At 50.0% G+C, this 13,938-nt stretch overlaps 1 protein-coding gene across 4 annotated transcripts in view; it reads right to left on the bottom strand.

The window, feature by feature from the left end:
* Positions 1-3,264: 3,264 nt before the first annotated feature.
* The window catches only part of PRMT8 (protein arginine methyltransferase 8), a 177,979-nt gene continuing 167,305 nt past the window's right edge, over positions 3,265-13,938 (bottom strand). For all 4 annotated transcript variants that reach the window (XM_065523583.1, XM_005569836.4, XM_074006109.1 and 1 more), the window contains 2 exons: positions 4,906-5,027; positions 3,265-4,138 (listed from right to left, as the gene is read on the bottom strand). In XM_065523583.1, the coding sequence (XP_065379655.1) occupies positions 4,055-4,138; positions 4,906-5,027 (206 nt within the window). In that variant the 3' untranslated portion in view covers positions 3,265-4,054. The remainder of the gene's footprint in view (positions 4,139-4,905; positions 5,028-13,938) is intronic.

The raw sequence follows: 13,938 nt of genomic DNA, 5'->3' as shown, positions 1-13,938 counted from the left end.
CTCCAGCCTTAGGTGTCAGCTAATGATTGGCACACTCCCTTTGGCACTTCTATTGTGAGAAATGACCTACTGCCAGCTTTAAAAAGGGCCCTGGGCCTCCCGGAGCACTGTCATTCTCTGAACATGACAGGCTGCCCCCCACCCCACCATGGAATTCACAGACAGCAGGAAATTCAAGCATGTTCTCTTTCTGTTTCTAGGGCTTAGTGACTGAGATAAGCCAACCAGCAACATAGCTCACCACCTACTCTGACAGAGGTTGTGTTGCAGAGCTGGGCTAAGAACGGTGGCTGGCCCTCGGGGTGAGATGGGTAGAGCTGGAGCTGGTAGGGCAATAGCAGAGGGACCTTATTTTCTTGAGATCTGGGCAAGAGCAGGCCCAGCCTAGCTAGACACTAACAATCACCGAGTTCCATTATGCCTGCTGTCTGCTATATTGCTGCTTCCTAGGTCAGTGCCTGGAGCCTCTTAAGTATCCAGTACTGGAATATGTTGTGTCTGAGCCTTTGCTGAATATGAACTAATTGCTTCCAATGGGACGGGGACATTGGAGGCTCCAGACCTGGAGCTCAGCACATCCACTGTGGTTAGACACGTGCTGAGGAGACAGATCACCTGTCTTCGGGAAGTCAGACTTAGGTTGGAAGTCACCAGACAACAAAATAAAGGTCTGGGTATAATATGCCACAGCCTAGGGTTCTAAGGAAATCTAGATGCCCCTAGGTAGGGCTGTGCTCAGAAACAAGGTATCCAGAGAGATGCTAGTCAGAACCCCAGGCAGGTAGCAGGGATCCTGAAAAATGTTTCTTCAGGAAGAGGGCTCCAAAAACAGGGCTGGGCCCCTCGATGTGGTAGGGAGGGGGATTTGCAAGAACAAGACAGAGTCCTCATTCTATGTGAGACCAAGGAGATCAAGGCAGGGCACATGCCGGGTAATCAGAACTGCCACTAGGCCGGGGACAGACTCCAGGCCAGGTGAACACGGTGCAGAGACGGGCCAAGATGTCTGGCTTAATTTCATGCCACTACTGAGGTCTGGAGTGAGGTGGCGTCTGTAGGTGGGATTGCAGGTATGACGTCAAGGGGAGACGGAGGCTTCAGAGTTGGATTCAGGGAGGGCCTGGCTAAGACCTCATTTCCGCCCATAGAGTTTACAGAGGCTTGTGTCTGTCTAGGGCAGATGGCCTCCATGGGGTGGTTTTTATGAAGTAAAAAAAATATTGGCATCTCCCAAGGAGCACAAATAGAAGAGGCCGGAGCCTGCAGGTCCTGGGTGGGGGGCAGGGGCTCATGGGCACATATCCGTGGGAGTCAAGCAAGTGCTGGGTCAGCTGCCACTCTCTTTCCAGCCACCCTCACTCTGCTCTCTTCAGGCAGGTCCCCGCCCTTGGAGCTTGTGGTTTAGGAAGGGAGAGAAACTATGCCTCCATGGACTTCAGAACAAGCACAGAGTGGCCTCTGTACAGACAAGCCCAGATGCAGTCACAAAAGAGGACCACGTTTTGGGAGAAGCGAGTTGGGAATGGAAGGGCAAAGTTCCCCAGAGCAGGAGAAGAGTGACAGGCGAGAAAGTCTCTAAAGGGTTTTGTACAATCTCAAAAACGAAAAAGAGGCAAAGAGTCAGGGAAAAAACAGGTTTCATCAGTGAAGTCATCTTCATAGCATCTCTGTTGTCGTCCGAGATCTCATCTGAAGCACTGACTTCCATTCAGAGGCTGTGGGAAGCAGAGATTGCTTATTTCCCACTGAATCGGAGGGAGATAAATGACAATTCCCACTGGAGCATTCCCCTGAGCCGGCAGGAGGAGGCTGCTGTGAAATTGATCCCTTATGCATTGCAGGCTTCCCTTCTGCAGCCCAGGGGCAGGGAGGGGTGACGGTGCGGCAGCCCAGGGGTTGCACCGCTCCAGAAAGCTAAAGATGGGGGTGGGTGCAGCATAGGCCCCTGGGATGACCCTCTTCTCCTCTGATGGCCAGAGAGGCCCAAAAGATTGCTGGGCCTTTGCTCAGTCTGGTCCTCCCCCAAGCCTCTTGCCCCAGCAGCCTCCCCAGGTCCTGGGGTGTCAGGGATGCCTGCAGACCCCAAATGCCTGGAGCACCCAGAAGGCCATCATTCTGACTGCTCCACTGGGCTCCTGACAGTGTGGGATTTTGCTGGTTGACCATGGATGGGATCCTGCACCAGGCTGAATGGGCTTCCTGCCCAAGGCTAGATCAGGTCAGTAGGCAGAATCCAGGGGACCCCAACTCTCACCACTATGGAAACCTACTCCTGAGCTCTCCTCAAAGGCCCCCCGAGGGAGCCCCCACTCCAATGTCCTCCTTCAATCTCCTCTCTCCTCTAGCACACTTGCTTCTGTCCCCTCTTAAGTTTCTCTATTTTTCTTGCCCGATACATCTACACAAAAAACATTAAATAATTTTCACTGTGTTTTTCTCTAAGCATAAAAAAGACAGTCTTAGCCTCTGGGCCCGAGGCTCGGAAGAATCAGTGCAGGGCAGGGGAGGGCACGTTAACTGGGACTTGAGACCTTGGCCCAGCTCACCTCAGCTACCAAATGGCTGGGGTAAGGCCTCTGTCTGTAACTCCCAAGGCTTCACGGAATTGACAAAGTCCATGGACATCAGAAGGTTATGGAAGTGCAGAGGCCATTGCCATTGGGTTCAGTTGTCATTATCCAGGGGCCCTGCCATCACCAGCACTCCCCACCCATGCAAAGCCAGGCCCGAGGTCTCCCCTGCACCTTCCCCATTCCTGGATCCCATCAACTCCACCCATCATCTCTAAATGGCCTCTCTTCCTTCCCCCACCTGGAATGTCTCTTTCCAGGGAGGTGACATAGATGAGACTCATGGTCTTGGAAGCTAAAGCATAACTCCAGACCAGACCAAGCCAAAACACTCCACCACGCCCTGCAAAGTACATTGTATTTCCATCCTTCATAGATTCCACTGTTACCTCCCCTGAACCAAGGCTGGACGTTTTCCTAACAGGTCTCCAGGCTATGCATAGCCATCCATTCTGGTGCACTCTTGGTTAGCTCCTGTCCCCAGTCCCAGCTCCATGACCTTCTTCTCACCCTCTAAGGCAGGACCCCTCAGAGATCATGGGAGAGATGCTCTTAGGCCAGCCCTGACCTCTCTGCTGAGGAGCAAATGTGAACCCACATAGGTGCTGCTGCCCTTGAGTCTCTACACCATGGTGGCCTCTGGCTTTCCCCCAGCCCTCCCACTTCACAGCACAAGGAACCAGCCATCCCACGGTTTTGTTCTCATGTGTATTTATTGAGCGCCCACGGAGTCCGTGGTATATGCTCAGGGTTCAGAGCCACAGTCCAGTCAAAAGGAGACCAGAGCTAGTACAGAGAATGTTTCATAGCTGCTTAACATCTGGTAAGGGGTGGGGAAGGGGCGAACTAATCACAAAACAAATTCCTATTCAAAAGCAACAGAATCTCCTCTGAGAGTAATATATATTCTAGGCACACGCGCACGCACACACGCACACACCCTTCTGAGTGAACACCTAGGTCTACCCACTTGGTTGTATATGCATGCATATACAGGTATCTGTGGGTAAATACCAGCTCTGCTGCTCGCATTCACACGTGCACGCACACACACGCCACCGCACACAGATAGTCTGGCTTATGCTATCAAAGATGCTATGTCTCCAGGTTCTAGTAGAAGCAAGTCTGTCCTAGACACCCGCAGCATGCAAAACTCGGAAGACCCGGAGAGTCACAGTTAAGGAGGAGACGGGGAGACGCGAATACGTTTCCACCCTCGGGGCCCAGCCACAGCACGCGAGGTCGCTCTTTGTTGGCAACACAAAGCCTTCGTGAAGGGCTCCCAGGGCAGAGCGGAGGGGCTGGAGGCCTTCTGTCCAGTGGCGGAGTCCGCGGGAGCCCTGGGGAGTTCACCAGTCTTCAAGGCAGAGTTGAAAACTCTGGTTTTCAGGTGTGTAGTCCTGCAAACGGTATTCTTTGGGACGGCACGGCAGATCGAGGCGAGAGTTCCTTTTCTCCTTGCTCTCTGCAGCTTCCCACGTGTGCTAACGCATTTTGTAGTCATTAGATACAGATGTTTCACACAGCTGTCCCTTAAAATCCAAGTCTACTGTGAAATCGAGGTCTCGCTGCAAGGCAAAGAGAGACCGAAGGGTCAGGCAGCCGTCTGGGTACGAGGCCACAGCCCCACTCTCTGGCACCGCCTGCCCCCGGCACCACAGGGATGGGTAGCACCGGCGTCTTAAAGCTTTGTGGCTAAGAGGTTCCCCTGAACAGCCCACAGGAATTCATTCTGCTCCCTCCTTGTCTTCACAGGAAGTTCTTCCATTTCTCCCTAAATCCTTCCTGCTCTGATAAAAAAAAAATGTTCCGAGTTCATCCTGGAAGTAAACTGATTGGGGTGGTTGAGTGTTCTGTGAGGTGACCTTCCCAGCATTTTGCAGATACTTTTAGCGCACGTGCCCACACCTGGGGCTGCCCAGAAAGCCCCAGCCAGTCTCCCTCGCACTAGGCCAGCTGAAGAGATGCACGCCAAACATCCTCCAGCCACCAGGAGCTTAACTCCTGGCCCAGCTCATGCTAAATGAGGTAGGACCCATTTATTTGAAAGCCTCTCACAGAAAGAGCTGGAAGCTGTCTTCAAAGCCGAGACAGTCCAGAATTGTACCCAGGGAAAATCTCTATTTGCAGAGTTTGAAGGATCAAGCATGAGTCCCTCAATGAGGCCCAGTCACGTCCACATGTGGCTACCAACTGCCTCCCTCAGTAAGTTTCTGATTGTTCACGAGACACTTAAGAACCTGGGCAAGTGGGTCCTGAGTGAGCCAGCTCCGTGGGGCCCTTCTCCCCTATGTCCCTGGCCCCACTCTGTGACACAGGTGGCCTCGGCACTTACCACATTTTTGGCATTTGGCTTCATGGATATGGTCCCGTAGATCTCCTCCCCCCTCCGGACAGTGAGGTAATCTTCCAAGTAGAAGACGGTCTGCTTCCAGTGGGTGTAAGGAGCATCAGGGGCTGAGGGGTCAAAGAACAGGGGAGGTGGGAAGAAAGAGTCAAAGATGATGTCTCCAAAGGGATGAGGCTGGGACCCTGCATAGAAGTTACTGGGCTTCCCCCGGGACTCACTGAAACCACCCGCCCCAGCACTCTTGTTGGGTCAGGTGCATAGTCCTTATAGCCCGCCTCCAAGCCCCATCAGAACTCCCACTCAGCCCCAGTGGCCTCTCCTCCCATCACATCTCCATCCCCTCAGTGCTGATCTTAGCTGGGGATCAGAAGACAGACAACCTGATACTACAAGTTCATAGCAAGGGATGGATGATGAATGCCTTGTCACCGACTCAATGCATCGACATACATGTGTCTGAACGTGCTGCTGTTTTTAATTAGTTCAACAGAATGAAGATGTTCAGACAGCGTGGGGAAGGGATTTGTAGAGTAGGCCCTCCTATCTCCCCTTAAATGTCATCGTTCATGCAAACCCCACAGCTAAACCAGTTTCCCCAGATCCACTGATAATGGCAGGTACTTGGTCCTCAATCTTACAAATAGCTTTCCCTGCTGGGCACACATAGTGGCCCATAGCTGTAATTCCAGCTACTTAGGAAGCTGAGGCAGGAGGACTGGTTGAGCCTGGGAGTTCAAGACCAGCCTGGGCGACATAATGAGAAAACTAGCCGAGCGTGGTAGCTCACATCTGTGGTCCCAGCTACTCAGGAGGCTGAGGCAGGAGGATCCATTGAGCCTGGGAGTTCAAGGTTGCAGTGAGCTATGACTGTACCACTGCACTCTAGCCTGGGTGACAGAGTGAGACCCTGTCTCAAAAAAAAAAAAAAAGCTTTCCCTGCCTGCTTCTCTATGCATGGGGAGCTAAACCTAGCACCTTGGCCCAGGGTTTCAAATGTATCTTCCTAACTGGATCAGAAAGAAATGAGGGATGGTTCTTGTCCCACAGCCCTAATGCTGGCCCACAGCTCATTCATCCTGCATGACCCAAAGCCATAGTGGTACTTGCACCTCCCCCATGTCTGCCATTGAGTCTCTTCCCTTCCCTCTCAGCACACGACATATTCTCCCATTAAATGTGAGGGATCCTGCCTCACAGGCCATCATCCTCGCCAGCAGCTGTCTCTGAAATTCTTCCTCTCCCTCCTTTCCAGCCTCTCACTTCCTCATACTTTCTCTGGGAAGCCTTGCCTGACCCGCAAAACCTGGATTGAGAGCTCCCAAGGCACCCTGACCTTCTGTTATTGCAGTGTGTATCACACAAGATAAATGTCTTTCCCCCACCCCCATTTGTCTGCATCCTCCATGGACTGCAAGCTCCATGAGGGCAGGGACGGGGTCAGCCTTGCTTCCTCGTGCCTGCCTCTGTGCGTGGTAGATCTATGAGTATTGAATACATGAATGATGGTAAGAACCCAAAGAGCAAGTGTCTATGGTGTTTCAATGTACTAGTACGTGTCCGGTTACACTGGGGCCCTTTGGAATCTAGACTGTAGAAGAACCCATCTTATTACAGGAAGTTCCTCTTGGTTTGGGCTGTTGCATTCCTCTACCAGAATTTCCCCTTTTTTTTTTTTTAGGACCAATGATAAAGATGAGAAGACTTGGGGATAAGATAAGGGTCTCCAAAATACTTCAAAAGCTGTCACATGGAAAGACTTACATGTGGCCTTATCACGGCTTTGGGGGCAGAACAAAGGCTAGTCACTAGGAATCATTAGAAGGCAGATTTTTAATTTACCAAGAAGAATTAGAGCTGTCCCACAATCGTATGAGCCACCTGAGGTCCATCCTGGCAGGTGTTCACACAGCACCGACTGGGGCTTTATCATGCACTGACTCAGACCTGGTGACCTCTAAGAGCTTTCAAAACCCCAAGGCCTATTTTAGCAGTACTGAAGGGTCTGTGTTTCTCTGCCCTTCACAATGAACTGGCTTGATCAAATGTCAGTGGTTTGGAGAGAGACTCAAGTAGCCCTCCATGTGTGCATTTGGGAAATCGATGCAAACTCAAGGTCATGGGGAGAAAGTGCAGCCTGCACATTTGGAAGGGGAAGGAGGATCATGAAGGTGCAGTCTGTCCCTTTCAGACCCTGCCTGGGTTCCTGAACACATCGAGCCTTTCTGGCCTCCAGGGCATACTGCTGTCTGCAGACAAAGTCCACCTGCTCCCAACAACCTTCTGTGCCAGCTACCTCTAAATAGTCAAAAGATAGTTTCTGGTTATGTGTGGAGACTGTCAGTGTATGACTGACAGCACTCTCGCCCCCACTTCCACCTACACCAGCTCAGACAGGTGTCTCTCTCCTGTTCCTAAAGAACTTCAGGCAAGGGAATTCAAGCAGCCTCCTTCTGTCACCTAATCCGACGCCTTATGAGACCCCCAGAGACTTCCTGGCCCAGATTTGCCAGCCACTGGGTCCGCCTCTGATGGTAGTCCCCAAAACATGCCGGCTTTGAGCTGGAGGAAGATGATTATTTTCCTTGATATCAACATCAAAGGGTTAAGAACATCCATAAACATCTCATTTCCATGATGGGTCCATTAGCCATGGAGTAATTGTCTAAACCAGTTTTCCCAATCCTGGTTCTCCATCAAAGTGTCCAGGAGAAACTTAGTAAAAGTCAGTATTTTGATTCTACTCCAAGAGATTTGAAGTCAGTAATTCTGGGGGGCGTGGAGGGGCAGGTGATGTAGACACACAGCCATGGCTGAATCCCAGTGCATCTCCTGACCTCCTTTGGGAAGGTAGAGTGGGAAAGACATTTAATTAGGTGACAATAGCCCAGTGTCCAGTCTCCGCTTTGCCACTGACTAGTGGTGTGACCTGGGGCTCCTTTTCTGCATCTGCAGAATATGGGTCATGATATTTATCTCCTGAGGCATTGTGAGGATGAGATGAGATGAGAAGGGGAAAGGATTATAGACTAAGGATGACCCAACCTCCTGCTGTGCCCAGGACAGTTCCAGTTCGCATCTGTTTTCCTGGCATAATGATTAACAGCTCTTCCCTTCACCTGCAAACGTGTCCTTAATGGAAAGAAGAATTACACAGCCACCCTACCTAAAACATATTAGGCCCATGTTAGCGACATACCAAGCCATTGCATCAGGCAAGTCTTTGGTCATTACAGTGGTATATGATTTTATTAGTTCATCAACTATGGCTCTGGCCTGCAAAGGTATGCCGCCTCTCTCTAGTGGTGGAGAATGTACTGAAAAAGATCCAGAATGTCACCATGCACAAGGGTGGGCACTCAACAAAGGGTTGTGGGCAACATCTAGAGTTCTCCTTGTCAGGGAGGAAGGCTTTCCCTTCCTCCACCCCACGCCCACCTGTGACCATCCAGATTGTACAACCGGCTCTCAGCCTTCCCTGTTCTGAAGATGCCTCCGAGCTCTTAGCACTCCGGCCCCACATACCCCTTTTCTCCCCCCCACAAGTCCCTTCCCCATCACAATCTCTCTGATTCTAGGCTTTAGGCAGCTTTCCTTCTACATTTTGAAGTGAGCATGACCAGTACCGCCTGCGGCATTCCCAGTGCCATGCATCCATTCAACCATGCCACAGACTTCCACTTAGGATGCCTGCCACAGGCCAAGTAAGGCTCTAGAATTGGGGAACAGCAAATGCGATGAACACCACGTTGTCCCCTCCTCCCCCGATCATACAGCCTCAGTGAGAAGACATTCAGGCAAATAGTGAGAAGTAGGGTGGGTGCTATGACCAAGGATGGGGCTTGGGGATACAGGGAGCTGAGGGTGCAAATGGCAGGGCCTGGCCTCTCACCAGAGTTTTCCTGGTGCTTTTGGGAAGGGAATGGAATCCTGCGTCCCACCTCACTGATCAATGGCTAAGTGCCTGGTCATCCTTTCTGGGATATAATTTTTCTAGCTGTAAGTTTGGAATTATATTCCTTAGAGAATTCACAAGCCTTTTGTAGAATGGAGGACTATGCACCAAGAAGCTTCTTTAATGTGGGAAAATGACTCAATGTCATGGGATGTCAATGGCAGAAAGGGGCTGCCTGAGCCCAAGGCCCAGAAAGTAACTTGCTCAAACTCCTCTCCAATGTCTGATCTGCCTACCTTGCTGATACCTGAAAAAACTAGGGCTTGCACCCAGGCCTGCGTCTGCTGGGGCTCCTGCCCTTCTACCGGCTACCTGACTTTCCTGGATTACACAGCAGCCCCAGAGGCCCCAGTTCCCACTTCTACTCCCACCCCACTGAGGATGTGTTGTGGTCGGGGGGCACTGTGCCCACGGGCTGCCACGGCCTGGAACCCTGGGTGTCTGTGCCTGTTTGTGACAGATTCTGCCTGGAGCTGCAGAGATGTCGGAGTCATTAGAAGGGATCATTTTTCAGGTTGTGTGGTACGGAATGTGCTTCTAACTGGCCCGCAGAGCGTGCTACTGCTGGGCTGAACAGAAAACTCAGTTGGGGGTTGATGTGGAGGGACCACACACAGCAGGCTACACTTTGCATCAAGCTCAAAAACAGCTGAGACCAAACAATACCTTGGTTAGGCACACACATCCATGTGATCAAACTTTTCATAAATAGCAAGGGAATAAGGGACACAAAATTCAGGATAATGCTCATCTCTACGGGAGGTGGGATGGGGTGGGGCATCCAGGAAGATGCAGAGGTGTAGCAGCATTTCAGTCATTGAGTCAGGGCATGGCTCGAATTAATAAGTGTAAGCAAATTAATGTGAATATGCATTAATTTATTTATACTTAGTTATTATAATCATTACAGTTATTACCATGGTCTTTCTAGTTAATATTTATATTTTAGTGAAAAACTATTTATTTTTAATATTAACTGATGTATTTACCTTCTAATAGTAATACTAATACCTTTATTTTATTTATTAGTTTTTATTAATTTATTTTGTTAGTATTTATTAATTTACTCTAGTTACTATTTTATGTTCTAGTTAATAGTAATTAATTTATAATCTGGTTGCTGAGTTACATGGTGAGTTCATAGATATTCATTGTATTAATATATAAATTAGCAAAAAGTGAACCATGAATGGTCCAATAATGACACATGGCATGAGCCAAGAATTAGATTAAGTCTGTGCATCTGAGATCCACAAAAACAGAAAGCGTTACTCAGTCGGTTGTCAGAGTCTAGATGGTCTGAGTATACCCCGCTGCTAACCCACATTAACTGGGAAAGAAGTTGGCTACCTGCTAGAAACAGAGCCCCCATGCTGATATAGGAAGGTGGCTGAGAAAGCAACTCAACACATTATTCTCCCACCCCTATTGCTACCCATATAGGCATGTGCCAAGAAGAGGGATCTACATCAGCCAGAAAGCAAAGAGTCTTGGTGAGGCCTGAGGGTATACCTGAGTGAGGAGGTGGAATAGCCTTTCCGGAAGAAAGTCAACATTGGTCAAATTCTCAGCCCTCTGGTTCAGGGCGGCCTTGCACAGAGGCAGTGGGGCCTCAAGCTGGAACATGCATCGCCATCACCTGGAGGTCTTGTTAAGACACAGACTGTCGGCCCCCACCCTCAGAGTTTCTGATTCAGGAGGTCCAGGGTGAGGCTTGAGAATCTGCAACCCTAACAATTTCCCAGGTGATACTGATGATGTTACCCGTCCAGCGACCACACTTTGAAAACCACTTCCCTAAGGCATGACAAACTGGAGACTGGAGGACCTCCAAATGTCTTCAGAACCTAAGCATGTGGAATTCTGTGCAAAAGGGAGGAGGCATAACACCATAACTGCAGAAAGACAGAGGAGCATGCTCACAGCTGGGTTTAGATCCGTGGTCTTTGAGCCACGTGGGACTGTGGTGGGAGTGTGACCAAAGACTAGGAAGGAAAGCCACTGGGTTAGAGCCTTCAGCACTCAGGGCAAATCCTCACCATCTTTCAGGCAGCCTAGAGCTGATGTCTTGATTCTGGATGTGAGCTTAATCCAGGCTCCTCCACATGGGACCATGAAGAATGTCATCCCTGACACTACAGAGCCAGGGAGCCATCTCTAGACAGTGTCCAGCAGCTGTTTGCTTGATTTTGGGGCTAGAAATATTAATAGATCATCTCAAGGAAAATAAAACTCTGGCTGAGAGCTGCAGGGATGGAGCCTGGGCTTTGGAAACTTAGAACTTTTTCCAGAGTATCCTTGCCCACTGACTTTCTCATCACCTACAGCAGGGCAGGCCCTGGGTTAGACATCATCCTGGTGATTGAATAGGCAGAGCCAGCTTCTGTGATTTCACCCCTAGCTTCCAATCACAGCCACTGTCCCCAAGAAGGCTTCTCCCCAGCTCCCTCACTACCCCCACTCTCACCATTGCTAGGCACAGTCCTCTCAATCCTTCAAGATCAAAGTGAAACCCGCCTTCCGCCTCCTGCCTGCTCCTGCCCACTGGGAAGACATGTACTGCCCCTGTGAGGAGGGCAGCAGCGGATAATGACCCAGATCAGGGCAGGAAAGCACCAGCACTGCCTGGCTGACAGAAACCAGAAAATCCAATCTCAGTAGTCAAGAGGCACTGGTTCTGGGAAAAGCCTTTCTGTGAAGAGATTAATCTGTCTCTTGCTTCTCTTTCCATAGGTAAAAGGGAATCATTGAGACCAGCCTGGGCAATGAGGCAAGACCCCATCTCTACAAAGAAAAAGAAAATTAAAAATTATCCAGGCATGGTGACATGTGCCTGTAGTCCCAGCTACTTGGGTGGCTAAGGCAGGAGGATCACTTGAGCCCAGGAGGTGAAGGCTGCAGTGAGCTATGATTGCACCACTGCACTCCAGCCTGGGAGACAGAGTGAGACCTCGTCTCTGAAAAAAAAATGAAAAAAAGCATCATTGTCATCATGGCTTCTGGAAGTAAAGAATCATGTCCTCGATTTCTGGTAGAACTCACCTCCCCACTCCCGCTGCTAGACATGCAACTACTCACCTCCTCACCCCCTGATGACATGCTCCCAATTCCCAGGAAGACTCAATAGGAACACATTCTCAAGGGCAGGGTTCGTATCATCATACACGTCTTAGAGCCATTTGTTAAGAACTGTGCTTTAGAAGCCTAGAATGCAGAGATCACTGAGATCTGATCCCTACTCATGCAGGAGACTGACGGTTGCAAGAAAGAGTGAAAATGCTGAATAAACAGTGGTATAGGCCCTGTGTTGGAATCCTGTGTGGTTGTTTAAAAAAAGAAGCTAGGTATCTCTGTGAGGCTATGAGAATATCACCAAGATAACATTGTTAAATAAAGAAAAGGTAGCCGAGGGCAGTGCGGAGGGTAGGATCCAATCTAAGTTTTAAAAAATCGTGTAGTTTTGATACTGTACTACGCTTACATAAGACACCATCAATGGGGCAGCTGGGCAAAGGGTTCACACAACTCTGTGTACTATTTTTACAACTTCCTGTGAATCTATAATTATTTCAAAATAAAAAGCCAAAAAAAGAGGCGTCTATGGATATGCATGTGCTTGTGCACCCACTGAAATCTGGTGGAATGATACAAAAGAAATCATTAATAACAATATTTGCCTCTGAAGAGTGGGAGTGGGATGGGTTGGGAGTGAGAATGTTTTCTTTGACTTTTTATGCCCTTTTGTCCTGATTTCTTCTTGCTGTTGTGCATGTGTCTCACTTGAAACATCACCATGACAGGCACATGCACGGGATGTCAGGGAGCCCTGAGGACATCGAACCTTGACCCAAAGGGAAGGTGGGGATCAGGTAACCCCTGAGCTGAGACAGGAAACCAGGTGAAGAGATGGGGCAGGGGTGGTGTTACCACCTGAATTGTAACCCCCTTCCAAATTCATGTTGAAGTCCTAATCCCCAGTACCTGAGAATGTGACTGTATTTGGAAAAAGGGCTTTAAAAAAGGTGACTACTTTCATCCAGTCTGACTGGTGTCCTTAGAAGAGGCAATTAGGACACACATGGAGCCACCAAGTATTCATGAGCCTAGAGGAAAGACTACGTGAGGACACAGCAAGAAGGTGGCCAACTACAAGGCAAGAGGAGATCCCTCACCAGAAATCCACCCTGCTGACACCTTGCCCTTGGACTTCCAGCCTCCAGAACTGCATGTGTGGTTAAGCCCCCAAACCTGGGTAATTTGTTATGGCTGCCCTCACAGACTGACCCAGGAGAAGAGGGGATGATGAGAGCCTCTGACAAAGGCCCCTCCCACCTCCAGGACACACCTGGATGGACAAGGACTGGTGTGTGCAGAAGCCATGGCCCAGAGAATGAAGAGGCCTCACTGAGTTGAGAAGTCAGCAAGGAGCTCAATGAAGCTGGGCCATCTGTGGGGTAGATGGGACAGGGCTTGGCCAAGAGGGGTGGTGAGGAATGAGGCTGGAGAGTGGACCAGGGCCAGGCCATGGGATCCCCATTTGCCGGGCTTATCTACTGCAGGCAGCGAGGCACCTCGGAAGTGGGGCTGGGATTTGGGAGTGGGGTGATCTTGGGGGAACACCATCAGAGATTTAATGAAGGATGGGTTGGTGTGAAAGTAAGGGAGAAGGGAAGGAGACATAGAGGCCAGTGTGCAGGCTGCTGCAAGACAGGCTGTGTCCTGCACAGAGGCATGGCAGTGCAGACTAGGCTTATTCAACTCTATCCACACCCACCACACAGAATGTGCTCAGAAAATGTTACCTGAACAAATATGCATTTGAAGGGTCTCAGGACCCCTTCATGAGCCCTACCTCCTGCCTCTCCCTCATCCAGCACACTCTCAACTTGGGCTGTAACAACCACGACATTATTTACCTTCCCCTCGGACAGCACAAGTGTAAGGATGCACAGTTCCTCCATGGTAGGAGAGGTTGATGGGTGTCACCCAGCTAACACCCAGCTCCTTCTCCCCAAGTCAAGGCCAGCTCTGGTCACCCCACAAAGACTTGAGGAAGCATGGGAGAG

This window comes from Macaca fascicularis, chromosome 11 (assembly GCF_037993035.2).
Source record: "Macaca fascicularis isolate 582-1 chromosome 11, T2T-MFA8v1.1".
In the NCBI taxonomy this organism is placed as follows: Eukaryota; Metazoa; Chordata; class Mammalia; order Primates; family Cercopithecidae; genus Macaca; species Macaca fascicularis.
The sequence above is the reverse complement of the archived record's forward strand: the minus strand, read 5'-3'. Positions and strand labels throughout refer to the sequence as shown.